The sequence below is a fragment of the Heterodontus francisci genome, chromosome 24, assembly GCF_036365525.1.
Source record: "Heterodontus francisci isolate sHetFra1 chromosome 24, sHetFra1.hap1, whole genome shotgun sequence".
NCBI classification, from domain to species: domain Eukaryota; kingdom Metazoa; phylum Chordata; class Chondrichthyes; order Heterodontiformes; family Heterodontidae; genus Heterodontus; species Heterodontus francisci.
The window spans coordinates 51,371,565-51,399,422 of record NC_090394.1 but is presented as its reverse complement, the minus strand read 5'-3'; the positions used below and the strand labels follow the sequence as shown (position 1 = coordinate 51,399,422).

Below are 27,858 nucleotides of genomic sequence, written 5' to 3'. Positions count from 1 at the left end.
ACTTTACAAACATGTGATCCAGATGAGGTTTCTTTCTTTTTCCTTTTAATTTTCTTTTTAATTTCTACAGATTCTTCAAGAACATCGAATGCTGTCTCCTGCTTTTTCCCTTCTGCAGTCAACTTTGCTGGGGAGTTTTCGAATTTACAAAGGTAGTTAGTTTTGTCAAGCTTCAATCTATCTTTGTCCACTGTCCCAATTCCTTCCCCTTCAGCTTCAACGGATCTTTTCTTCTTCTTCTTTTTGGATTTTGTGATGCATTCCATGTCATTTTCTATTTGCTCCACTCCTTTTCTCTCCTTCTTAACTGATATAGTTTCTCCTTTGTGAGACCTTTCTGGTTCCAACAGATGTTCTTCAGTATGTAGCTTTTGTTTCTTTTTCTTTTTCATGCATTTTTTGTCTGTCTTATTGCTCAGAGTGTCCAGTGTTTGTTCATCTTTTTGCTTCTTTGAGTCTGCTAATTTGAATTTGTCATTCCCACTTTCAGGCTCATCAATATTTTTGTCTCTTTTCTGTCTCTTCATTGATTTTACATCTTCAGGTATGCCGATACCTTCTGAATGAGACCGCTTCTTCTTCTTCTTTCGCTTCACACTTTTGGCTTCAGCAACACAAGACACTTCTGACATTTTCCCCAACTTGTCTGCAGTACCATTTGAAGTTTTATTACCTTTAGTTAATCCTTCTTCCACATCAGCATTCGAGTCATTGATTTTTCTCTTTTTCTTTATATTACACTCACTTTCGTCTTGAACTCTGCTTGGGTCATCCTCACAGATATTTCTTTTATTTCTCTCAGAAATATTTTGAGGGCCAGAATTATTATCTGGCTTAAATTTGTTTTTTCTTTTCTTTTTCTTTTTTAAACTACCACATATGTCCTCATCAATTTCACTTTCTGGTGGATTCTTCACCTTTGTCAATTTTTTCTCAATCTTGGAGTCATGTTCCTCTTCTATAATATTTGAGCTTCTAGCTTTACTTTTCTTTTTCTTAAATCTCTTTAGCTCACTGCACACATCAGGGTAAGAAGAACAATCAATTTCATTTGCTTCCATTAGAATATTTTTCACTTTAGGCTTTTTAGTTTTCTTTTTTTCTCTTTCAAACTTGTCTTCCTCACCATATTCTTTGTTTTGGTTGACAGTGGTGTTTATTTCAATTTGCTTTTTACTCTTTACTGATTTTGATCGAGTTGTTTCAATGTCATTTTTGAACATTCTAAAAACAAGTTGGAAAACATATTAGTACAATACATGATGATTTAGTATTTCATCAACATATACCATAAATTTGATGAATAAATTAATTATGTTCAAAAATAACATGATCATTTTGGATAAAACCAAGACCTTCATTCTCATATTCTTTGAATAACTTGTTGAGAAACTTGAACTTTCATGGTTTCCAAGATCACATATGCCTTTTGCTCTCTGCTCATGTAATATAAAGAACTCAATAGTTTTCATTTCATTAACAATACTCACTTTATTAAAAGATCTACTTTCACTATTCCAGAAAAGATTAATTCAACTTTTTCCTAGCTGATTTCATAGATTAATAGATCGTACTTTCAGGAAATGCAGGAGCCAGTAACTAATACGATTTCATTAGATTTAACTAAGGCAACAGGAAGTTAAAATTACTTCATCCTTAGGACACATTTTTGATTTATTAAATACTGTCTTGCATTATTGGCTGTGCAAGGAAATGAAAAATATTCAGTTAAGTCAAATCCCAAATGTTCTTTCTCTAAGTCTTAAAATAAGAGTGAAGTGATACAATTTGGATGGAAAATGTGAGGCAATATTAATAAAATGGTGCAATGTTAAAGCGGGTGTGGGAAAAAAAAAAGACACCTGGGGACTCAGACACAAATCTTTGAAGGTTTGTTGGGAAGGCTGTTAACAGAGCCCACAGGATCCTTGGCTTTATAAAAAGAGGCATTAGAGTACAAAAGCAAGGAAGTTATGGAAACCATCATAAATGACGGGTTAGGCCTCAGCTGGAGTATTGTGTGCAATTCTGGGCATCACACTTCATCAGAAAGGCTGTCAAGGCCTTAGAGAGGGTTCAAATGAGATTTACCAGTATGATACCAGCAATGAAGGACTTCACTTAAGCTCTTCTTAGGGCAGAGAAAGTTATGGGGAGATTTACTAGAGGTGTTCAAAGAGGTTTTGAAAGAGTATCCAGGAAGAAACTGCTTCCACTAGCAGGAGGTTCAGTAACCAGAGGACACAGATTTAAGATAACTAGAAAAAATTCCAGGGGGAAAACGAGGAGCTTTTTTTTTTAAAAAAAGTAATGAGTTGTTATGATTACCAGAAAGCATAGTGGAAGCAGATTGAATTAGTAACTTTCAAAAGAGATTTGAGTATGTACTTGAAAATGAGAAAGGGTTTTAGGGAAAGGGCAGGGGACTGGGACTAACTGGCTCTTCCAAAGAGCCAAAACAAACATAGACTGAATGTTTCTATGATTCTATAAAGATAAAGGAATAACTGAACTTTCCAAGCCCAAACTGAATCAGTAGTTAAACTATATTGCTGTATTCATTCAGAATTCATTTAGCACAATCTAGACTATTATTTTAAGTGTCCAATACCCGTAGCTTAAAGTATATAAAGCTTTTACATTTTCACCCAAACTTAAATGGCAGATTGTTGTGTATACTGTACATGAACAATTGCAGATGCTTGACATACTAGGTTTAGAGAATTAAATTTTTCACAATAGGTGCCATCTACTCCTAGGTTACAACAGTGCCAATCAAATTATCAATTTCATATATTTTATCTATACCTCACACAAACTTGGACGAAAACAGCCATTCGCTGAAAATATAAGGCAACTGGTGCAGGTTCCTAATTTCCTCAACTCCTCCGCCTCCCCCTGTCCCCAGTCCCCAAACCATACCTATTCTTTAGGTAGAACTCTTTCTGTACACTGTGATGGCTGATTATCCCATGTTGGCCAGTACTGAGTTAAACAGAGAACAGAAAAGGTAAGCATTTTTTTTTCTGCTGGCTTAGTTAAACATAGACTCAGCATTCTGAGAAAAGAAAGGCAATTTGATGCTGAACAAGTAATAACTCAGTAGAGAGCTGTTCACATTGGTTCCTGTTCTGAGGGCTTATAAAAGCTTTCAATGGAGTTTAAAAGATCTGGACGATATTTAAAATAAAAAAAATATAAAAACAAAGTCAACAAGGAATTTTCCTGAGAGCGTACATAAGTAAAACTTTCAGTTGCAGTACAATTTCAATGATACAAATTACTGGTTGGTTTGGAAGAAAACAGTGTGGTTAATTGTACTTTCTGAATGTTATGCAATTATTGCATATTCTGTCAGGAAAGGTTAACAACAAAAAAAAGGGTGCTGTGTATTCATGGCTGAAGAAATGAAGATGGACATCTGAAAGAACTGGAAAGCCTGACTTTGATTTGGCCTATTGCCAAATTTACTAATGAGTAAAGCAGGAGTGGAGAAGTGAATAATTGCTCTCAAAATTAGACAGATAAGGCAAAGTTTTGGCCAGTCTTCAAATGCAGCTTTTTGTAAAGAAAATTAGCTTGAAGCTTTCAAATATGCCAAATAATGTGAAACCTACCGTTAGTGTTTAGCACAGGTATTGTACAAAGTCAAGAATATGAAAGCATGGAATGATAAATCATAGCATATGGAGCAGAGCACATTAAAAAGGGCAAAAACTGAAGAACTGCTTGAATGGTTTGTAACCACCAAATCAAGCCGAAATCATTTTAGGAATGACATCAAGGCTGAAGTGCCCAACACTCTGGGATCTGGGGTAACGTTATTAATAAAGAATTTTAAGCATAAACAAGAAGGGTGTACGATAAGTCATTAGTACACTGATCTCAAAATGCAAGGGAGAAAGGTCCTGTTAAATTGTGTAAATGTGTCATGGGTCATACTGGAGGCTAGCTTGCTGTTTCAACAAAGTCTTCTTCGCAGTTGACTGAGGTCTAGAAATCACTCCACAAAAAGTGAAGTGTTCACATTATCATAGAATGATACAGCACAGCAGGCTATTTGGCCCATCATGCCTGTGCCGGCTCTCTGAAAGAGCTACCCAATTTGTCCCACTCCCCTGTCTTTTCCCAGTAGCGCTGTAAATTTTTCTTCTTCAATTATTTATTCAATTCCCTTTTGAAAGTTATTATTGATTCTACTTCCACCACTTCTTCAGGCAAACATTCCAGATCAAAACAAACTGCTGCATAAAAAAATTCTCATCTTGCCCCAGTTTTTTGCCTGAAGTGAAGGTGGGTATATGGAGATAGGTGACAGATCAGCCATAATATCAATGAATGGCAAAACAGAACAGGCTGGAGTGACTAAATGGCCTACTCTTGTGCCTATGCCAATTACCTTAAATCTGTGCCCTCTGGTTACCTAATCTCCAGCCACTGGAAATAATTTCATTTTTATTCTATCAAAAACCTTTATGATTTTGAACACCTCTATTTTCCATTAACCTTCTCTGCTCTAAGCAGAACAACCTCATTACCCCAGTTTTTCTAGTTTCTCAATGCAACTGCAGTCATTTATCCCTGGTTGGTACCATTCTAGTAAATCTCCTCTGCACCCTAGGGACATTCTTCCTAAAGTGTGGTGGGGGGAATTGGACACAATATTACAGCAGAGACATAACTAGGGATTTATAAAGCTTTAGCACAACTTCCTGGCTTTTGTACTCTATAGCTGTTTAGAAAAGCATACAGGATCCTTTGCTTTATAACAGCCTTCTCAATTTGTCCTGCTACCTTCAAAGATTTGTGTACATGCATCCCCAGGTCTGTTCCTCCATCCCCTTCAAATTGTACCATTTTTGTTTACATTTCCTCTCTTCATTCTTATCAAAATGCATCATTTCCCCTTTTCTATGCTAAATTTCAACTGCCACATTTCTGCAATCTGTCTATGCCCTCCTAAAGTCTGTTACCATCCTCCTCACTATTTACTACATTTCTAATTTTCATGTCATCTGTAAACTTTGAATTATGCCCTGCATACCCAAGTCCAGATCATCAATATCAAAATGGGCGGTCATCCTGATACCAACCCATGGAGTAAAACTGTATACTTCCCTCCAGCCTGGAAAACTGTTCATCACTACTCTCTGCTTTCTGCTACTTAGCCAATTCCTTATCCATGCTGCCATTGCCATTTTAATCCCATGAGCTTCAATTATGCTAACAAGCCTATTATGTGATATTTTACCAAACGCCTTTTGGAAGTCCATATACACAGCACTACCATCATCCAACCTCTCCGTTATTTCATCAAAGAATTCAAATCAAGTTAAATGATTTGCCTTTAATGAATCAGTGTTGGCTGTCATTATTTAACCCCTATTTTTCCAAATGACAATTAATTATATCTTGGATTATTGTCTCTAAAAGTTTCCCCACCAGCAACATTAGGCTGATTGGCCTGTAGTTTCCAGGTTTATTCCCTATCCCTTTCTTCAACAGAGATAACATTTGCAATCTTCCAGTGCTCTGGAAACGCTCCCATATTTAAGAAGGATATCCATCTCCATTCTTGCATCCCTCAGCAATCAAGCATGCATCCCATCCATTTTCCTTTTAATGCTGTCAACCTTTTAAGTGCCTCCTCGATCTAATTTTATCCCATCCAATTTCTCTACTACCTCCTCCTTTACTGCAACACTGACGACATTCTCTATTCTCGTGAAGACAGATATACAGTACTCAAATAGTTCCTCTGCCTTCACTGGATCTACTTTTTGGTCACTAACTGACCCAACATTCCTTTGACTACTCTTGCTATTTATAACGTTTATAAAAGACTTTTAGGTTCCCTCTTATTTTACCCACTAATCTACTCTTATACATGCTCTTTGCCCCTTGTATTTCTTTCTTCAGTTCTCACTGTACTTTCTATATTCATCTTGGTTTTCTAGTTTATTATGAGCCTAACATTTATTATAAGCTTCACAGAATAATACAGTGCAGAAGAGGCCCTTCAGCCCATCGAGTCTGTATCGATGTATTAAAGACACCTGACCTGTCTACCTAATCCCATTTGCCAGCACTTGGCCCATAGCCTTGAATGTTATGACATGCCAAGTGCTCATCTAGGTACTTTTTAAAGGATGTGAGGCAACCCGCCTCTACCACCCTCCCAGGCAGTGCATTCCAGACCGTCACCACCCTCTGGGTAAAAAAGTTCCTCAAATCCCCCTTAAACCTCCTGACCCTCATCTTAAACTTGTGTCCCCTCGTAACTGACCTTTCAACTAAGGGGAACAGCTGCTCCCTATCCACCCTGTCCATGCCCCTCATAAATCTTGCACACCTCGATCAGGTCACCCCTCAGTCTTCTCTGCTCCAGCAAAAACAACCCAAGCCTATCCAACCTCACTTCATAGCTTAAATGTTCCATCCCAGGCACCATCCTGGTGAATCACCTCTGCAACCCCTCCAGTGCAATCACATCCTTCCTATAATGTGACGACCAGAACTGCACACAGTACTCCAGCTGTGGCCTCACCAAAGTTCTACACAACTCCAACATGTCCTCCCTGCTTTTGTAATCTATGCCTCAATTGATAAAGGCAAGTGTCCCATATGCCTTTTTCACCACCCTATTAACCTGCCCTTCTGCCTTCAAAGATCTATGGACAAACACGCCAAGGTCCCTTTGTTCCTCGGAACTTCCCAGTGTCAGGCCATTCATTGAATACTTCCGTGCCACATTACTCCTTCCAAAGTGTATCACCTCACATTTTTCAGGGTTAAATTCCATCTGCCACTTTTCTGCCCATTTGACCATCCCGTCTATATCTTCCTGTAACCCAAGACACTCAACTTCACTGTTAACCACTCAGCCAATCTTTGTGTCATCCGTGAACTTACTGATCCTACTCTCCCACCCCACCCCCACATAGTCATCTATGTCGTTTGTATAAATGACAAACAATAGGGGTCCCAGCACAGATCCTTGTTGTACGCCACTGGACACTGGCTTCCAGTCACTAAAACAGCCGTCTGTCATCACTCTCTGTCTTCTCCAGCTAAGCCAATTTTGAATCCACCTTATCAAGTTACCCTGTATCCCATGTGCATTTGCTTTCTTGATAAGTTTCCCATGTGGGACCTTGTTAAAGGCTTTGCTGAAATCCATGTAAACTACATCAACTGCACTACCCTCATCTACACACCTGGTCACATGCTCAAAAAATTCAATCAAATTTGTTAGGCATGACCTCCCTTTGACAAAGCCATGCTGACTATTCCTAATCAAATTTTGCCTCTCCAAGTGGAGATAGATTCTCTCCTTCAGAATTTTCTCCAATAGTTTCCCTACCACTGACGTGAGACTCACTGGTCTATAGTTCCCTGGCTTATCTCTACAACCTTTCTTAAATAGTGGGACCACATTAGCTGTTCTCCAGTCCTCTGGCACATCTCCCGTGGCCAGAGAGGAATTAAAAATTAGGGTCAGAGCCCCTGCAATCTCCACCCTCACTTCCCACAGCATCCTGGGACACAAATTGTCCGGACCTGGAGATTTGTCTACTTTTAAGCCTGCCAAAACCTCCAATACCTTGTCACTCCCCGTGACAATTTGCTCAAGAACCTCACAGTCTCTCTCTCGAAGTTCCATATCTACATCCTCATTCTCTTGGGTGAAGACAGATGTGAAGTATTCATTCAACACCCTACCAATGTCCTCTGGCTCCACCCACAGATTTCCCCCTTGGTCCCTAATGGGTCCTGCTCTTTCCCTGGTTATCCTCTTCTCAATGATATACTTATAGAATATCTTGGGATTTTCCTTACTTTTACCAGCCAGAGCTTTCTCATATCCCCGTTTTGCTCTCCTAATTGCTTTCTTAAGTTCCATCCTACACTTTCTGTACTCCACTAATGCTTCCGTTGATTTACTCTCCTTGTATTTGCTAAAAGCCTCTCTTTTCCTTCTCATTGTACCCTGAATGTTTCTGGTCATCCATGGTTCTCTGGGCTCGTTGCTCCTACCTGTTACCCTAGAGGGAACATGTTGGGCCTGTACCCTCCCCATTTCCTTTTTGAATGCCCCCCACTGCTCTTCTGTAGATTTCCCAACAAGTAACTCTTTCCAGTCTACCGTGGCCAGATCCTGCCTTATTTTACAAAAATTCGCTCTCCCCCAATCCAAAACATTTTTTTTGCAACTTGTCTATTTCTCTCTCCATAACAAGCTTAAATTGTACCATGTTGTGGTCGCTATCACCAAAATGCACCCCCAACACATCAACTACCTGTCCGGCTTCATTCCCCAGAATTAGGTCCAGCACTGCACCCTCCCTTGTTGGATCCTCTACATATTGAGCTAAAAGGTTCTCCTGTATACATTTTAAGAACTCCACTCCATCAAAGCCCTTAACACGATGACTATCCCAATTAATGTTGGGAAAGTTGAAATCACCTAATATAATTACCCTATTATTTTTACACACCTCTGCGAATTGCGTACACATTTGCTCCTCAATTTCCCGCTGACTATCTGGTGGTCTATAATAAACACCTAGCAATGTGGCTGTCCCTTTTTTATTCCTAAACTCTACCCATAAAACTTCATTTGATGCCCCCTCCAAAATATCATCTCTCCTTACTGCAGTAACTGACTCCTTAACTAATATTGCAATGACCCCTCCTCTTTTACCCCCTCCAGTCTCGCCTGAAGATTCTATATCCCAGGATACTGAGCTGCCAATCCTGCCCCTTCCTCAACCATGTCTCCGTGATGGCTACTATATCACAATTCCAAGTGTCAATCCTTGCCCTTAACTCATCCGTTTTACCTGTAATACTCCTGGCATTAAAGTAGAGGCCTTCCATCCTAGTCTTACTCCCTTGAAACGTACTTCCGCTGTATTCCCTCTGACTTGTTTGCTTTCCTGTGTTTAGCTGTGTCCCTATTCTGCTAGGAGTCTGCGTCCCCTCCCCCTGCCAAATTAGTTTAAACTCCTCCCAACAGCACTAGCAAACCCGCCAGCAAGGATGTTAGTCCCCCTCTGGTTCAGATGTAGACCGTCCCTCTTGTACAGGTCCCACCTTCCCCAGAAACGGTCCCAGTGGTCCAGGAATCTAAAACCCTCCCTCCTGCACCAACTGTTAAGCCACACATTCATCTGTGCTATTCTCCTATTTCTATACTCACTAGCACGTGGCACTGGGAGTAATCCAGAGATTACAACCCAAGAGGTCCTGCTTTTTAGTCTGCTGCCTAACTCCCTGAATTCTTGATGCAAGACCTCATCCCTCTTTCTACCAACATATACCATGACCTCTGCCTTATAACCCTACCCCTTCAGGATGCCCTGCAGCCATTCAGTGACATTCCGGACCCTGGCACCAGGGAGGCAACACACCATCCTGCAGTCACGTTGACTGCCACAGTGGCACCTATCTGTTCCCCTGACTAGAGAATCCCCTATTACTATTGCTCTTCCTCTTTTTCCCCCACCCTGTGCAGACAGGCTGCTTGTGGTGCCAGAAGCTTGGCTCTGTCCGAACTCCCTGGAGGAACCAGCCTCATCAGCCTCCAAAATGGAATACCGATTTGCAAGCGGGACCCCAGGGGACTCCTGAACTACCTGCCTGATTCTCTTGGACTGCCTGGTGGTCACCCATTCCCTTCCTTCAAGTCCCTTCAGCTGCAGTGTGACCACCTCTCTATACGTGCTATCCACGATGCTCTCAGACTCGCGGATGCTCCAGTGTTTCCAGCCGCCGTTCCTTTTTCCGTTTTATTTTATCATTAGTCATTCAGAGAGGTATAGTTTTGCATGCCCTTCCTTTACTCCTGGTGGGAATGTATCCAGTCAGTATCTGACTATTTCCTCTTGGCAGGCCTCCCATTGCTCATTTGCTGTTTCACCTGCCAATCTTTGATTTCAAACCCATGAGAGTCAAATCCCCTTTCAACTCAATGAAATGATCCTTCTTCCCATTGAGCATTTTCACATTTGACTGTCCCGTGTCCTTTTCTATAACTACTCGAAACTGCAATGATATTGTGATCACTATTTCCCAAATGTTCCCCCACAGAAACATCTTCCACTTGCCTCACTCCATTCCCCAGAACCAGATCCAGCCCTGCTTTCTTCTTCTTTGCTCTTTAAAACATACTGATTAAGAAAGTTCTCTTGTCCACATTTTAGGAACTGCTCCTCCTCTTTGTTCTTTACACTGTTCCCAGTCTATATTAGAATTGTTGAAGTCCTCCATTATCACTACTCTAAAGCATCATACGGCAATTTTCTCTCCTATTTCCTTCCACTATTTAGTGGCTTATAATATAAACCCAGCAGAATAGCTCTTCTATTGCCCCTTATTTCTAACAAGATTGCCATTCAACCCTCAAGTACATCATCCCTTTCTAGTGCTGACACAGTGGGCTGCATTTTAAAAGCCAGACGCCGAAATAGGCAGCGGGCGGAAAAAGTTGCAGCCCACACACGCAGGCCCCATGTCACGGAGCCGCCGCAATTCCAAATGCAGTGGCTCATTAGCATGGCTGGGGCAGTTGCCCCCCCAACCCCTCCCGATGACGTGGAGGGGGCAGGAGAGCCAGCCCCGGCAACAGCGTCCAGCGCCAATGTGCAGACGCCATTTTTAAAGGGCTTAGAGCCCTAAATGACAAGTATAATTTTTAAAGGGCCAGTTACTGTACTGTTTGAAAAAGATGATTGCAAAAGTCTTTCCATGCGCACTCCCACCCCCCTCCTAATGTCATTAAGCATCATTCCTACCCTCCCCCCACCCCCCCAATCCCGGAATACCTGTGATTAAATGACCTTCCCCCCCCCCGCCCCTGCGAAGTTCATAACTTTTGTTGTTTACCCCTTCCCATCACTCCCCCAACCAATCTGGTGTTTGACCCTGCTCCCCACATTCTGCACGGACTAAGTCACCTCCTCTCCCCTCCCCACAGGTGTCGTACCTCATTTCCCCGAACAGGGATTCGAAGGCGCGGCAATGCCTGCCGCCGAAATGAAGATTCCCAACCTGCTTGCAGAATTGCTGTGGCCTGCATATCAATTAAAGGTAATTTCCCAATAGCATATTATAATGCGGATCCAGTCGCCAAGCGGCAGAACAGCCGCCACGAAGGCTCACCTCCGCCGCCGAGATCGCGACAGGGCCTGCCGGTGTCGGGGTTGGAGGCGGGCCTCATCCATTACTATCTTCATTCCACCCCCGCCACCGTTCCCGGTGTCGGAGAGCCTTTAAAATCCAGCCCAGTATTGTTGATCAATACCGTCACCCGCTCCTTCAGTATCTTTCCTGAAAACTCTGTATCCAGGAATTTTAAGCTCCCACTCCTCCCCAGGTCTCCATTTTAAGAAACATAAGAGCAGGAGTAGACCATTCAGCCTCTCAAGTCTACTCCACCATTCATTACGATCAAGGCTGATCTTCTACCTCAACTCCACTTTCCTGCCCATTATCCATATCCTTTGATTCCGAGATCAAAAATCTATCAATCTCAGTCTTGAATATACTCAATGATGGAGCATTCACAACCATCTGGGGTAGAGAATTCCAAAGATTTGCATCCCACTGTGCGAAGAAATATCTCATCTCAGTCCTAAATCATCAACCCCTTATCCTGAGACTGTGCCCTCTCAATGTCTATCCTATCAAGCCGCTTCAGAATCTTATATGTTTCAATGAGATCACCTCTCACTCTTCTAAACTCCAGAGTATAAATCCAATTTAGTCAGCCTCTCATCATAAGGCAACACTCTCATCCCAAGTACCAATCCAGTGAACCTTTTCTGTACCACCTCCAAGGCAAGTATATTCTTCCTTAGATACGGAGACCAAAACTGTGCACAGAACTCGAGGGGTTGTGGTCTCACCAAAGCCCTATACGATAGCAGCAAGACTTCCTTATGATTAAAACAAGTCAACATGGCACAGTTTGATTAGAACAAGTCAACATGGTTTTACTAAAGGGAAATGCTGTTTGACAAATTTATTAGAGTTTTTTGAGGATGTAACTGGTAGGGTGGATAAAGGGGAACCAGTAGATGTAATATACCTGGATTTCCAAAAGGCATTCGATAAGGCACCATACAAAAGGCTAATAGGCAAGATAAGGGTTCATCGAGTTGGGGGTAATATATTAGAATGGATAGAGGATTGGTTAATGGACAGGAAGCAAATAGTGGGCATAAATGGGGCATTTTCAAGTTGGCAAGCAGTTAAAAGTGGAGTGCTGCAAGGATCAGTGCCGGGGCCTCAGATGTTTACAATCTATATTAATGACTTGGATGAAGAGACAGTGAGTAATGTATCTAAGTTTGCTGATGATACAAAGGTAGGTTAAAAGGTAAGCTGTGGAGAAGGCAGAGAGAGGCTGCAAAGAGATTAAGTGAGTGAGCAACAAGATGACAGATGGAGTATAATGTAGGGAAGTGTGAAGTTATTCACTTTGGTCATAAGAGTCGAAAAGCAGAATATTTTTTAAAAGGTGTGACACTTGTAAGTGTTGATGTTCAAAGAGACTTGCGTGTGCTTGTACAACGAATGCAGAAAGATAGCATGCAAATGCAGCAAGCAATTAGGAAGGGAAATAGCATGTTGGCCTTTATTGCAAGGGGATTGCAGTCCAGGAATAAGGATGTGTTGCTACAATTGTACAGGGTTTTGGAGTACAGTGTGCAGTTTTGGACTCCACATTTAAGAAAGGATATACTTGCATTGGAGGCAGTACAGTGAAGGTTCACTAAATTGGTCCCTGGGATGAGTGGGTTGTCCCAAGATGAGAGGCTGAGTATATTGGGCCTATATTCTCTGAAGTTTCGAAGAATGAGAGGCGATCTCATTAAAACATACAAGATTCTGAACAGGCTGGATAGGGTAGATACAGAGATGATTTCCACTGGTCGAGGAATCAAACACAGTCTCAGGATAATGACCCGATCATTTAGGACTGAGGTGAGGAGAAATTACTTCACTCAAAATCCTTGGAATTCTCTACCCAAGGGTTGTGGATGCTCCATCGTTGAATACATTTAAATCTGGGATAGACAGATTTTTGGTCTCTCAGGGAATCAAGGGCTGTGGTGAGTGGACGAGAAAGTGGAGTTGAAGCCTAAGATCAGCCATGTTCGTATTGAATGGCAGAGTGGGCTTGATGGGCAATATGATCTACTCCGGCTCCTATTTCTTGTGTTCTTATACTCCAACCCCCTTGTAATAAAGGCCAAAATGCCATTTGCCTTCCTAATTGCTTACTGTACATTCATGCTAACTTCCTGTTCCTTGTATAAGTATACCCAAGTGTCTCAGAAAATCAACATTTAAAAATTTAAAACACTGAAAAAACATTCTGCTTTTCTATTCTTACGACCAAAGTGGATAACCTCACGCTTCCCTACATTATACTCCATCTGTCACCTTGTTTCCCACTCACTTAACCTGTCCATATCTCTTTGTAGCTTGTATAGGCCAGATGGATTGCACTTGAACAGAGCTAGGACCAATGTCCTTGTGGCATGGTTTGCTAGTGCTTTTGGGGAATGTTTAAAGTAATTTGGTAGAGGGATCGGGATCAGGAGGCAATGTCGAGAGGAAAAACAAGCTACACAAAGAATTGAGAGTGACAGAGTAGGAAATAGTAAGGTCTGAGGTCTGAGTAAGAGGGAATGCAATATGGTCTAATTAAGGTTTGCAGTCGATGGATGTGGACATAGTGTGGCAAATAAGGTTGGTGAGTTGCAGGCATAGGGGAGCCAGGTGGGAGTGTGATGTTGTGGTGATAACAGAGATCTGGCTCAAAATAGGGTAGGACTGGGTATTAAATATTCTTGAATACAAGGTGGGGTGGCAGTATTGATTAAGGATAATATTACAGTGCTGGAGACAGAGGATATTCTAGAGGAGTCAGGGACAGAATCTATTTGGTTAGAGCTAAGAAACAATAGATGTACCATTACACTACTGGGTGTATTCTATCTTCTTTGGCCTCCTTATCTCGAGAGACAATGGTTAGGCGCCTGGAGGTGGTCAGTGGTGTGTGGAGCAGCGCCTGGAGTGGCTATAAAGGCCAATTCTAGAGTGACAGGCTCTTCCACAGGTGCTGCAGAAAAATTTGTTTGTCGGGGCTGTTACACAGTTGGCTGTCCCCTTGCGCTTCTGTCTTTTTTCCTGCCAACTGCTAAGTCGCTTCGACTCGCCACACTTTAGCCCCACCTTTATGGCTGCCCGCCAGCTCTGGCGAACGCTGGCAACTGACTCCCACGACTTGTGATCGATGTCACAGGACTTCATGTCGCGTTTGCAGACGTCTTTAAAGTGGAGACATGGACGGCCGTTGAGTCTGATACCAGTGGCGAGCTCGCTGTACAATGTGTCTTTGGGGATCCTGCCATCTTCCATGCAGCTCACATGGCCAAGCCATCTCAAGCGCCGCTGACTCAGTAGTGTGTATAAGCTGGGGATGTTGGCCGCCTCGAGGACTTCTGTGTTGGAGATACGGTCCTGCCACCTGATGCCAAGGATTCTCCGGAGGCAGCGAAGATGGAATGAATTGAGATGTCGCTCTTGGCTGACATACGTTGTCCAGGCCTCGCTGCCATAAAGGGTACTGAGGACACAGGCTTGATACACTCGGACTTTTGTGTTCCGTGTCAGTGCGCCATTTTCCCACACTCTCTTGGCCAGTCTGGACATAGCAGTGGAAGCCTTTCCCATGTGCTTGTTGATTTCTGCATCTAGAGACAGGTTACTGGTGATAGTTGAGCCTCGGTAGGTAAACTCTTGAACCACTTCCAGAGCGTGGTCGCCAATGTTGATGGATGGAGCATTTCTGACATCCTGTCCCATGATGTTCGTTTTCTTGAGGCTGATGGTTAGGCCAAATTCATTGCAGGCAGCCGCAAACCTGTCGATGTATTCTATAGGCCTCCAACAAGTTGGAAGATATAGAGGAGTACATTTGCAAGGAAATTACAGACGCATACAAAAACTACACTGTAGTTATAATGGGGGCTTTGTTTATCCTAACATAGACTGGGATAGTAATAGTGTAAAGGGCAGAGAGGGGAAGAGTTTCGGAAGTGCATTCAGGAGAATTTTCTACATCAGTATATTTCCAGTTCAATGAGGAAGGAGGCATTGCTGGATCTGGTTCTGGGGAATGAGGTGGATCAAGTTTCAGTGGGAGAACATTTAGGGGACAGTGATCATAGTATCATAAGGTTTAGGTTCGCTAGGGAAAAAGACAAAGGGCAATCCAGAGTAAAAATAATTAATTGGGGGAGAGCCAATTTCAATGTGTGAAAACAGATCTGACCCAGGTACATTGGAATCAGAGATTGGCAGGCAACTGTAACTGAACAATGGGCTGCCTAAAGAGATAGTTTGGGTACAGTAGAGGTACATTCCCACAATGGGGAAAGGTAGAACAAATAAAGCCAAGGCTCCCTAAATAATGGAAGAGATCGAGAGTAAGATGAAGCAGAAAAAGGTACATATGACAGATATCAGGTTGATAATACAAACGAGAACCAGACTGAATATTGAACGTTTAGAAAGAAAGTGAAAAGAGAAATAAGAGCAGCAAAGAGAGAGCATGAGAAGAAACTGGCAACCAACATAAAAGGGTATCCCAAAGTCTTCTACGGCACATAAATAGTAAAACGGTAGTAGGTGGAGGAGTAGGGCCGATTAGGGACCAAAAAAAGGATTTACACAGGAGGCAGGGGGACGAAATTAGTACTTCGCATCTGTCTTTATCAAGGAAGAAAGTGCTACCAAGGCCATAGTGAAAGAGTAGATAGTTGAGACATTGATGGCCTAAGAATTGATAAAGAGGAGGTATTGGAAAGGCTGGCTATACTGGAATTGCACAGGCACTGGCCATAATCTTCCAATCCTCCATAGATACAGGGTTGGTGCCAGAGGACTGGAGAATTGCAAATCTTACATTCCTGTTCAATAACGGCTTCCAAGTTTTGTGTCATCTGTAAATTCTGAGATTGTACCCTGCACACCCAAGTCTAGGAAATCTCTGCAACGGCTGCAAGGATAGACCCAACAACTAAAGGCCTGTCAGCTTAACCTCGGTGGTGGCAAAGCTTTTAGAAACAATAATCCGGACAAAATTAACGTCATGTGGATAAATGTGGATTAATTAAGGAAAGACTGCACAGATTTGTGAAGAGCAAATCGTGTTTAACTAATTTGATTGAGTTTTTCGATGAATTAACAGAGTGTTCTGATGAGGTTAATGTGATTGATGTGGTGTATGTGGACTTTCAAAAAGCATTTGATAAAGTGCCACATAACAGGCTCATCAGCAAAGTTGAAGGCCATGGCAGAAAAGGGACAGTGGCAACATGGATACAACTTAGTGACACGAAACAGAATAATGGTGAATGGTTGTTTTTCGGACTAGAGGAGGGTATATGGTGGGGTTTCCCAAGGGTCGGTATTAGGACCACTGCTTTTCCTGATCTTGATTAATGACCTAGACTTGGGTGTGCAGGGTACAATTTCAAAATTTGAGATAACACAAAACTTGCAAGTATTGTGAATTGAGAAGGATAGTGACTGACGTCCACGGACCTGAGCAGACTTGTGGAATGGGCAGACACGTGGCAGATGAAGTTTAATGCAGAGAAGTGAGAAGTGATACATTTTGGTAGGAAGAATGAGGAAAGGCAATTTAAAGGATACAATTCTAAAGGGGATGCAGGAGCAGAGGGACTGGGGGTATATGTGCACATATCGTTCAAGGTGGCAGTGCAGGCTGTGAAAGCGGTTAATAAGGTATATGGGACCCTGGGCTTTATAAATAGAAGCACTGAGTACAAAAGCAAGGAAGTTATGGTGAACATTTATAAAACACTGTGTCCAATTCTGTGCACCACACTTTGGAAAGGGAAAAACATACTTGCAATCTGCCTGCCACAGATGCATCTGTCCATGACAGTATTGGTAGGAGTGACCACCGGACAGTCTTTTTTTATTTTAATTTTATTTTGAGATACAGCACTGGAACAGGCCCTTCGGCCCACCAAGTCTGTGCCGACCAACAACCACCCATTTATACTAACCCTACAGTATCCCATATTCCCTTGTGTCCTTGTGGAGAAGACGTCCCACCTTCACATTGAGGATACCCTCCATCGTGTTGTGTGGCACTACCACCGTGCTAAATGGGATAGATTTCGAACAGATCTAGCAATGCAAAACTGGGCATCAATGAGGCGCTGTGGGCCATCAGCAGCAGCAGAATTGTACTCAACCACAATCTGTAACCTCACGGCCTGGCATATCCCCCACTCTACCATTGCCATCAAGCCAGGAGACCAACCCTGGTTCAATGAAGAGTGCAGGAGGGCATGCCAGGAGCAGCACCAGGCATACCTCAAAATGAGGTGTCAATCTGGTGAAGCTTCAAACCAGGACTACTTGCGTGCCAAACTGCGTAAGCAGCATGCAATTGACAGAGCTAAGCGATCCCATACCAACGGATCAGATCTAAGCTCCGCAGTCCTGCCACACCCAGTTGTGAATGGTGGTGGACAATTAAAACAACTAACTGGAGGAGGTGGCTCCACAAATATCCCCATCCTCAATGATAGGGGAGCCCAGCACATCAGTGCAAATGAGAAGGCTGAAGCATTTACACAATCTTCAGCCAGAAGTGCCAAGTTGATGATCTCATCATGTTGATGTTCATCTCGGCCTCCTCCTGAAGTCCCCAGCATCACAGATGCCAGACTTCAGCCAATTCGATTCACTCCGCGTGATATCAAGAAACGATTGAAGGCATTGGATACTGCAAAGGCTATGGGCCTTGACAACATTCCGGCAATAGTACTGAAGACCTGGGCTCCAGAACTAACCGCACCCGTAGCCAAGCTGTTCCAGTACAGCTACAACACTGGTATCTACCCGGCAATGTGGAAAATTGCCCAGATATGTCCTGTACGCAAAAAGCAGGACAAGTCCAACCCGGCCAATTACCACCCCATTAGTCTACTCTCAATCATCAGTAAAGTGATGGAAGGTGTCGTCGACAGTGCTATCAAGCTGCACTTGCTTAGCAATAACCTGCTCAGTGACACTCAGTTTGGATTCCGCCATGGTCACTCAGCTCCTGAACTCATTACAGCCTTGGTTCAAAGATGGACAAAAAAGCTGAACTCGAGATGAGGTGAGAGTGACTGTTCTTGACATCAAGGCAGCATTTGACCGAGTATGGCATCAAGGAGCCCTAGCAAAACTGAAGTCAATAGGAATCAGGAGGAAAACTCTCCGCTGGTTGGAGTCATGCCTAGCACAAAGGAAGATGGGGTAGTTGTTGGAGGTCAATCATCTTAGGTCCAGGACATCACTGCAGGAGTTCCTCAGGGTAGTGTCCTAGGCCCAACCATCTTCAGCTGCTACATCAATGACCTTCAATGATAAAAGGTCAGAAGTGGGGATGTTCGCTGACGATTGCACAATGTTCAGCACCATTTGCGTCTCCTCAGATACTGAAGCAGTCTGTGTAGAAATGCAGCAAGACCTGGACAATATCCAGGCTTGGGCTGATAAGTGGCAAGAAACATTCGCACCACACAAGCGCAAGGCAATGACCATCTCCAACAAGAGAGTGTCTAACCATTTCCCCTTGACATTCAATGGTATTACCATCGCTGAATCCCCCACTATCATCCTGGGGGTTACCATTGACCAGAAACTGAACTGGAGTAGCCATATAAATACCGTAGCTACAAGAGCAGATCAGAGGCTAGGAATCATGCGGCTAGTAACTCACCTCCTGACTCCCCAAAGCCTGTCCACCATCTACAAGGCACGAGTCTGGAGTGTGACGGAATACTGTCCACTTGCCTGGATGGGTGCAGCACCAACAACACTCAAGAAGCTCGACACCATCCAGGACAAAGCAGCCCCCTTGACTGGCACCCCATCCACAAACATTCACTCCCTCCAACACTGACGCAGTGGCAGCAGATTGCACCATCTACAAGATGCACTGCAGCAATGCACCAAGGCTCCTTAGACAGTACCTTCCAAACCCACGAACTCTACCATCTAGAAGGACAAGGGCAGCATATGCATGGGAGCACCATCAGCTGCAAGTTCCCCTCCAAGTCACACACCATCCTGACTTGGAACTATATGGCCGTTCCTTCACTGTCACTGGGTCAAAATCCTGGAACTCCCTTCCTAACAGCACTGTGGGTGTCCCTACCCCACATGATTTGCAGCAGTTCAAGAAGGCAGCTCACCACCACCTTCTCAAGGGAAATTAGGGATGGGCAATAAATGCTGGCCTAACCAGCGACGGCCACATCCCTTGAATGAATTTTTAAAAAAAGGATGTGAAGACATTGGAGAAGGTGCAGAAAAGATTTACGACATAGTTCCAGGGATGAGGAACTTCAGTTATGAGGATAGATTGGTGAAGTTGGGGCTATTCTCTTTAGAGAAGGTTGAGAAGAGATTCGGTAGAGATGTTCAAAATCTTGAGTGGTCTGGACAGTGTAGATAGAGAGAATCTGTTCCTATTGGCAGAAGGACCAAGAACCAGAGGACATAGATTTAAAGTAAATGGCAAAAGAACCAAAAAGGCAGCAGGAGGAAAATTTTCATTAAACGCAGCGAGTGGTTAGGATCTGGAATGCACTGCCTGAGTGTGCAGTGGTAGCAGATTCAAAAGTGACTTTCAAAAGGGATTAAGATAATTATCAAAAAAAATAATAATTGCAGGACTACCGGGAAAAGGCAGGAATGTGGGACTAGCGGAGTAGCTCTGAGAGCACGCTGGCATGGACACGATGGGCCAAATGGCCTCCTTCTCTGCTGTAACCATACGACGACTGTATTCTATGATTCTTATTGTAATCCCATTTCATAATTGTGCCTGCAGCTCACCAACTTTGTTTGCCATGTTCTGTGCATTTACATAGATGCACTCCAAACCAATCCTCATCTCCCACCGCATCTGATCCGTCCTATTTCTGAATTATCATATATTCGCATGCAGTTTGTTTCTCCCAGTTCACTCTGCACCTTGCTTCCCCTCTCCAGTGCTTCACCCTGGAACCCATTCCAAATTATTTTAAATCCTTTATTTTAAAAGTTTATCCTTCCTCAAAATGCTGAAAATGCATGAATGATGTGTATTTATGTCGCATTTTTTCCAATCTCAAAGCATTTTACAGCTTGGAGACAATTTTAACTTCAGACAATATCAAATTATCTGCCCAATATACACCATGCCCAACTTTCACTGAGGTCAATGGAGGGCAAATTGGGAGGAGTGGATAATGGATGATCATTCCCTATTGCTCATTTTACACTATCGTTGAAGTTAAAATTCCCCCCGACGTTTGTTCTATAAATAAACATGGGAGCCTTTTGCTTAGACCAAGATCCCTCAAAACGCCAACATCCCACTTGGATAACCTCCTGTTTCTCAAGCAGTATCAGGAGATTTCTGATATCCACATAAGCAGGCAGATGGGGCCTTCATATAATTTCTCACAGAACAGATCCTCCACTAATACAGAAATTCCCAAGGATCTACTGTACTTGAATGTTAACCTACTTTATTAGGTTAAGTCCTGGAGTGGGGCTTGAACAGATCAAGCTGGCACCGTCAAAGATCTGAAAGAGTTTATAAGGTGACCCATGACAACAAGTGATGGACAGCAAGAATTAATTTCTCATAATAATGGTTCTTGATGCTGGAAGATTTCCATGTATGTGCTTTGCCTTGATAAGCAAATAAGTCTTTTGCTTTGAAACTAAATAATGGGGACAAGGGATCAAATTTGGGAAGATGTGGTAAATCAAAGAGCAGAGACAAGGCAAGAGAGAAAGGTATTAATATGGGAAATGATAAACAGACCATGACAGGAAGGGATAGAGAGTAGAAATCTAAGAGTCAAGGCTCGATGTTACGAAAATAATAAAAAGACAAAACTGAAGGCTCTGTATCTGAAACAAAGCATTCGAAACAAAACAGATAAACTGATAGTGTAAATAGAAATAAATATCTGATAGCCATTAGGGATATGGCTGCAGGATGACATAGATTTGGAACTGAATATTGAAGGGTACATGACATTTAGGAAGGACAGAAAGCTAGAAAAAAAGGTGGAGGGGTGGCTCCAGAATGTAGAAGCGGTTTGGGCAGAGATGAGAAATGACAAAGGCAAGAAGTCACTTGTGGGAGTGGTGTACAGGCCCTCTAACAGTAAACACAAGGTAGGAGAGTGTATAAAGTAAGAAATAATCAAAGTTTGTCAGAAAGCTATGGCGATACTCATGGGGGATGTTAAATCTACATACAGACTGGTAAAATCAGATGGGCAAAGGTAGCCGAGATAGGAGCTCACAGAATGTTTTCAGGATAGTTTCTTAGAACAGCAAGTCTGGAGCCAGAGAGCAGGCAATACTAGGCCTGGTATTCTGCAACGTGATAGGATTAACTGATGACCTCATAGCGAAGGCGCCCTAGGTAGCAGCGATCAGAATATGATTGAATTTTACATTCAGCTTGAGGGAGAGAAGAATGGATCCAAGGCTAGTATTTTAAACTAAAATAGGGGCAATTATGAGGGCATGAAAGCAAAGCTAGCTAAAGTGAACTGGCAAATTAGGTTAAAGCATAGGTCAATAGAGATGCAGTGGCAAATATTTAAGGTGATATTTCAGAATATACAGAATAGATACATTCCAACGAGAAAGAAAAATTCCAAGGGGAGGACTCACTATCCGTGGTTAACTAAAAAAGTTAAAGATAGTATCAGACTTAATGAAAAAGCATATCATTGCGCAAATATGGGTGGCAGGTCAGACAATTGGACAGAATATAAAGAACAGCAAACAATGACTAAAAAGATTGATAAGGAGGGAAAAATTAGAGAATGAGAGAAAGCTAGATAGAAATATAAAAACAGATAGTAAGAGTTTCTATAGACATTTAAAAAAGAAAAGTTAACAAAGTGAGCTTTGGTCCGATAGAAAGTGAGTCTGGGGAATTAATAAGGGAAAATAAGGACAGATGAATTCAGCAGGTCTTTGCATCAGTCTTCATTACAGAGGATACAAGTAACATCCCAGAAATAGCTGTAAATCAGTAAATGGAAGGGAGGGAGGAACTCAAGAAAATTACAATCACCAGGGAAGTGGTACCGAGCAAATTGTTGGATCTGCAGGCTGATAAATGCCTGGGTCCTGATGGACTTCATCCCAAGATCTATGGCAAACCACTGGTCAATGTGGATTACTTCTCATACCTTGGGAGCCTCCTCTCGGCAAGAGCTGACATTGACAGTGAAACTCAGTATCGCTTCCAGTGTGCCAGCGCAGCCTCCGTCGTCTGAGGAAAAGAGTGTTTGATGACAAAGACCTAAAATCTGGCACCAAGCTCATGGTCTACAGGGCCGCAGTGTTACCTGCCCTCCTATATGCGTTGGAAGCATGGACACTGTACAGCAGACATCTCAAAGCCCTGGAAAGATATCCCCAGTGGCACCTCCCCAAAATCCTGCAAATTCAGCGGCTTGATAGGCCCTCCAATATCAGTGTGTTCTCTCAGGTCAACACCCCCACTATTGAGACATTGGTCATGGCTAGTCAGTTATGCTAAACAGGCCACATCGTCCACATGCCTGACACAAGACTCCCAAAACAAACTTTCGACTCTGAGCTCTGTCACAGCAAGAGACTAACAGGAGGGCAGAGGAAACGCTATTAGGATGTCCTTAAAGCCTCCCTGAAAAAAGTGCCATCTTCACTGATTCGTGGGAATCTCTTGTCCGAGACCACCCAAAATGGAGAAGCATTTGTGAAGGTGCCAGTCAATTCGAACAATGTTGACATGCCCAGGCAGCGACCAAGCGAAAACAGCATTCGGAAATTCGAGCATCCCATCCACTCACTCCACTCACTTCAAACACCACCTGCCACGCCTGTGTGCGGATCCAGAATTGGACTTTTCAGTCACCTAAGAACCCACAACCCTGGAGTGGAAGAAATATATCCTCATTCCAGAGAGCCTGCCTAAGAAGAAGAGAGGGATTTCTTCAAATTGGCTCGGTTTTAGAAAATATATCTGCTTTAATTCCAAAGTAAAGATTGTGAGATGAGTGTCAATTTGTGTCATACTGCAAATGACAGAACAATTTATTCACCTCTGCATCAGTTTACTTGTAAAGTAGAAATGGGTTCTACTACCACTCAAAACATTAACTGAGACAGAATAACAACTTCTAGTTCCTAGATTTCACATTTGATATCTGAATGCTTTTGCATCATTTGTCAAACAAACTTCCGTTTGGAACTAGGATCAGCCTTGGGAGTTTATACAGAATGACACAAATGATTATAAACAAGAACACAATTGTTATGCAACAGTACAGGTCATGTTGTTTGTTACATAACGGAAAGTCTAAAACAGAAACTGACTATGATTACTTCAAACTAAGTTTTGTGGGGGGGGGGGGGGGGGAAATGATGGTATAGTTATTTTTATGCTGAGACAAATATTCCAAGTATGAAAGATCTTTTAGATTTATATTATGAATTCTCATATATACCAATTGTATCTTACTATCATGATCAAAACCTTAGTATTTCTTAGAAAAATATCAACATTTCACACCATTAGTGTGCCAACTGTAGCTCAGTCGGTGGCACTCACATCCGAATCAGAAGATTGTGGGTTCAAGTCCCACTCTAGGACTTAAGAGCAAAAATCAAAACCAACAGACTAGCACAGCACTGAGGGAGTGCTGCACTGTTGGTGGTACTATCTTGCAGATGAGATGCTAAATTGAGGCTCCATTTGTTCTCTCAGGTGGATCTAAAAGTTCCCATGACATCATTGCAAAGAGCAGTGGAGTTATCCCCCATTTTTGGCCAATATTTATCGATCAACCAACACCATTAAAACAGATCATCCAGTCTTTATCACCTTTCTGTTTGCAGGAGCCTGTTGTGCACAAATCGGCTGCCATGTTTCTTACATTACAACAGTGACTGCACTTCAAAAGTACTTTATTGGCTGTAAAGTGCTTTGAGATGTCTGGTGGTCGTGAAAGGCGCTATATAAATGCAAGCCTTTGTTGTTTCATTATATTGCTTTATTGTAATCACTACACCTAGGTATTTTAAGAGATAAACACAGCGAAGAAAGCAACCACCACTCACCGATTTCAATCATTCAAAAACTATTCCGATAAAGAATAGATAACTTTATCCACAATGCTGTTTCCTACAAACGTGAACCTACAGCACTTATTCTCACAGCTAGAACATTTCCAAAACGAACTGATACCGAACAACACTTTTACAGTTAAATCCGTCAATCAACCTCTTTCCGTGACAATTGGGAACCCTAAACAACTCTCACCTGTGGCACCGAGTAAATGAGAATAAACCTCAGGCCTTCCCGCGCGCCCCACATCCACACACGTGAAGAGACACTGCTCGATGACCCCGGAGGTGAAACTCTCGCTCTTCCGTTGCATTGTGGGGAATTGCAGTTGTGTCCTAGCAACCGATGCAGCCAACAATGGCCAAGCTGATCGGCAAACGAGCAGAGAAGAACTTGTGGGAGGAAATCTGCGCAGGTAGAAGTGTGAGCGGATGGCGGGAGGCTCCGGCCTTTGCCCACGGCTTTTAGCGATGATTGTCTTCCGCTCAATTGGCATGGACATGGCGCGATGTGTTTATGTCTGTCAATGTAACGCGAGGATCCCAGGGGATTGCGCTAACAAATTCCATTTAATGTGCCGCTGCAAAGCTCTTTATTCCAATGTTGGGTTTATCTACCCTTCGCTATCGATGCATCGTCTGCTAAGGTTGTTTAAGGCACTTGCCAGGGTGATGTATTGCAGACCCTATGCAAAATTGTTGGGACATTAGTCAAGCTGTGTGAATCCCTACCGGGAGGCTGTTACTATAGGGACTTAACACTCGAGGATACTGAGAAGCCCTTCTTTCATTAAAAAAAGAAATGCAATGGCTGTCAGAGCAGGACAGAGGCTAGATATTTCTCAGCTCCAGACTTCCCAAAGACTCCACCACCAACAAGGCAAAAATTAGGCGTATTATCCACTTGTCTGGAATCATTGGCTGCCGCACTGCAAGAACAACTCCGCTCATCCCACTCCACTGCCTTTTCCCTGTCGCCCTGCAAATTGTTTCCATTCAGATAATTATCCAATTCCCTTTTGAAAGACACAATTGAATCTGCCTCCACCACACTCTCAGGCAGTGCATTCCAGGTCCTAACCATTTGCTGCATTTTTTCCTCATGTTGCCTTTGGTTCTTTTGCCATTCACCTTAAATTGGTGTCCTCTGGTTTTTGACCAATTTCTCCCGATCTGTCCAGACCCCTTAAATCTCCTCTCAACCTTCTCTTCTCTGAGGAGAACAACTCCAGCTTCTCCAATCTATACATATAACTCAAGTCCCTCATCCCTGGAACCATTCTCCATCTTTTTTACACCCTCTCAAATGCCTTCACTTTCTTCCTGGAGTGTGGTGCTCAGAATTGAACACAATACTTCAGTTGAGGCCAAACCAATGTTTTATAAATGTTCACCATAACTTCCTTTTTGTGCTCAATGCCTTTATTTATAAAGTCCAGGACCCCATAGCATTAACGGCATTCTCAACCTGCGCTGCCAACTAAAGATTTGTTCACATATACCCCCAGGGTCCCTCTGCTCCTGCACCTCCTTTAGAATTATATCCTTTATCTTATATTGCCTTTCCTCATTCTTCCTACCAAAATGCATCACCTCACACATCTTTGCACTAATTTTCATCTGCCATGTGTCTGCCAATTCCACCAGTCTGTCTAGATCCTCTTGAAGTCTATCACTATCCTTCCTAATTCATAATACTTCCAAGTTTTGTGTCATCTGTATATTTTGAAAATGTGCCCTGTACACCAAGTCTAGGTCATTAATCACTATCTGGAAAAGCAGTGGTCCTAACCCCACTATATACCTTCCTCCAGTCTGAGAAACAACTGTTCACCACTACTTTCTGCTTCCTGTCACTGAGCCAACTTCATATCCATGCTGCCAATTTACTCTTTTATTCCTTGAGCTTTGATTTTTGCTAACAAACATTTTATGTGGCACTTTATCAAATGTCTTTTGGAAGTCCATGTACACCACATCAACCATGATCAAATCTCTTTGCTACCTCATCAAAAAAACACGATTTGCCCTTAACAAATCCAAACTGGCTTTCCTTAATTCATCCACATTTGTCCAAGTGACTGTCCTGGATTATTGTTTCTGGAAGCTTTCCTACCACTGAGGTTAAACTGACTGGCCTGTAGTTGCTGGGCTTATCCTTAGACCCTTGTTTGAACAAGGATGTAACATTTGCAATGCTCCAGTCCTCTGGCACCACCCCTGTACCTAAGGATGATTGGAAGCTTATGTCCAGTGTTATAATTCCCATGGAGACCACCAACAAACCAAAAGAATCGAATCCACCAACATACTCCAATTTAGGAAAGCAACAAGATTTCACTTCTATAAATTTTACTTTAACACTCAAACCAAAAACCAACAAAAATTAAACATAAACTAACAGTTAAATTGTGGTTGGTCTGTCTGTATCTATATATATATATATATATATATATATATATATATATATATATTCTTTTCTTTTGGGCCTCCTTATCTCGAGAGACAATGGATACGCGCCTGGAGGTGGTCAGTATATATATATATATAATCTCAAAGGTTACACATTAATTAGCAGGTGCAACAAAGGTAGTCCTTCCAAGTCCTTTGGCAGTTCTATCAGCAAAGTAGCGTTGAACAGTCCCAAAGTCCCTCGGGTATCTGAACATTTCAAGTAAATCTCCAGATCCTGTCTCCCCAAGAGGCAGGCACGGTTTTCACTCGATGGCAGTTTCTCTGTAATCCGAACCCCACCAATTTCATCGCCGCCAAAACTGCACACCTTCCGGAACCTCTGTGGTTTTTCGCACAACAGTCCTGGTGTAACTTCATGGATAACTCTTTCAGTCACTGAAGACAGCTACCACAAGTCATTCATCAATGGTCAGCTTTCAGTCCAGGCGTCTTTGCTGGCATCCAAACTGTTGCTTTGTAGTCTGCTTCCTTAAAAAAGCAACTGCACAGTCCTTCACAACTCTGGAAGCCTTTTTAAAAACACACACATCTTTTGGTTAGCTTAACACTCTGTAGTGTTTTCTTGACAAATTGAAACTAAAACCTCCAGGCACATGTCGTTGGTTTAAAACAAAAAAGCTGCTTGTTTGTTCTCAGTCACCGGACTGTTAGTTTGTCTAACCTGGGTTTGACTCCCAGAACCTGGAAACCCCCAGGCCTCAAATCAGGACTGCCTCAAAAACACAAACACAAGCTGTATAGAACTCATTTTACACATCAAGACTCAATAACATGAATGCCTCTGCTTTTTCCACCCTTACTTCCCTCAGTATCCTTGGATGCATTTGATCCAGTCCTGGTGATTTATCAACTTTACTTGGAGCTAGCCTTTCTAATACCTCCTCTTTATCAATTTTTTAGTCCATCCAGTGTCTTAACTACCTCATCTTTCACTTTGACTTTGGCAGCAGCACCTTCCTTTGCAAAGACAGATGCAAACTACACATTTAGTACCTCAACCTTGCCCGCTGCCTCCATGCATAGGTCTCCTTTTCAGTCCCTAATCAGTGCCACCTCTTCTACTACCTTTTTAATTTTTATATGTCTATAAAAGATTTTTGGATTCCCTTTCATGTTAGCTGCCTGTCTTATATCATACCCTCT

The 27,858-nt window shown here is 42.6% G+C and overlaps 2 protein-coding genes across 4 annotated transcripts in view; one reads left to right on the top strand and one right to left on the bottom strand.

Moving 5' to 3' along the window:
- The window catches only part of LOC137383389 (lysine-rich nucleolar protein 1-like), a 43,728-nt gene extending 19,206 nt beyond the window's left edge, over nt 1-24,522 (bottom strand). For 2 of the 3 annotated variants that reach the window (XM_068056167.1, XM_068056170.1), the window contains exons 1-2: nt 24,437-24,522; nt 3-1,224 (exon numbers count right to left, since the gene is read on the bottom strand). In XM_068056167.1, coding sequence (XP_067912268.1) covers nt 3-1,223 — 1,221 coding nt within the window. In that variant the 5' untranslated portion in view covers nt 1,224; nt 24,437-24,522. The remainder of the gene's footprint in view (nt 1-2; nt 1,225-24,436) is intronic. The other variant, XM_068056169.1, reaches the window with a different exon arrangement.
- Nucleotides 24,523-24,573: 51 nt separating this feature from the next.
- iqck (IQ motif containing K) overlaps nt 24,574-27,858 on the top strand; it is a 156,868-nt gene continuing 153,583 nt past the window's right edge. The window contains exon 1 of the mRNA XM_068056166.1: nt 24,574-24,656. Within this exon, the coding sequence (XP_067912267.1) occupies nt 24,587-24,656 (70 nt within the window). The 5' untranslated portion in view covers nt 24,574-24,586. The remainder of the gene's footprint in view (nt 24,657-27,858) is intronic.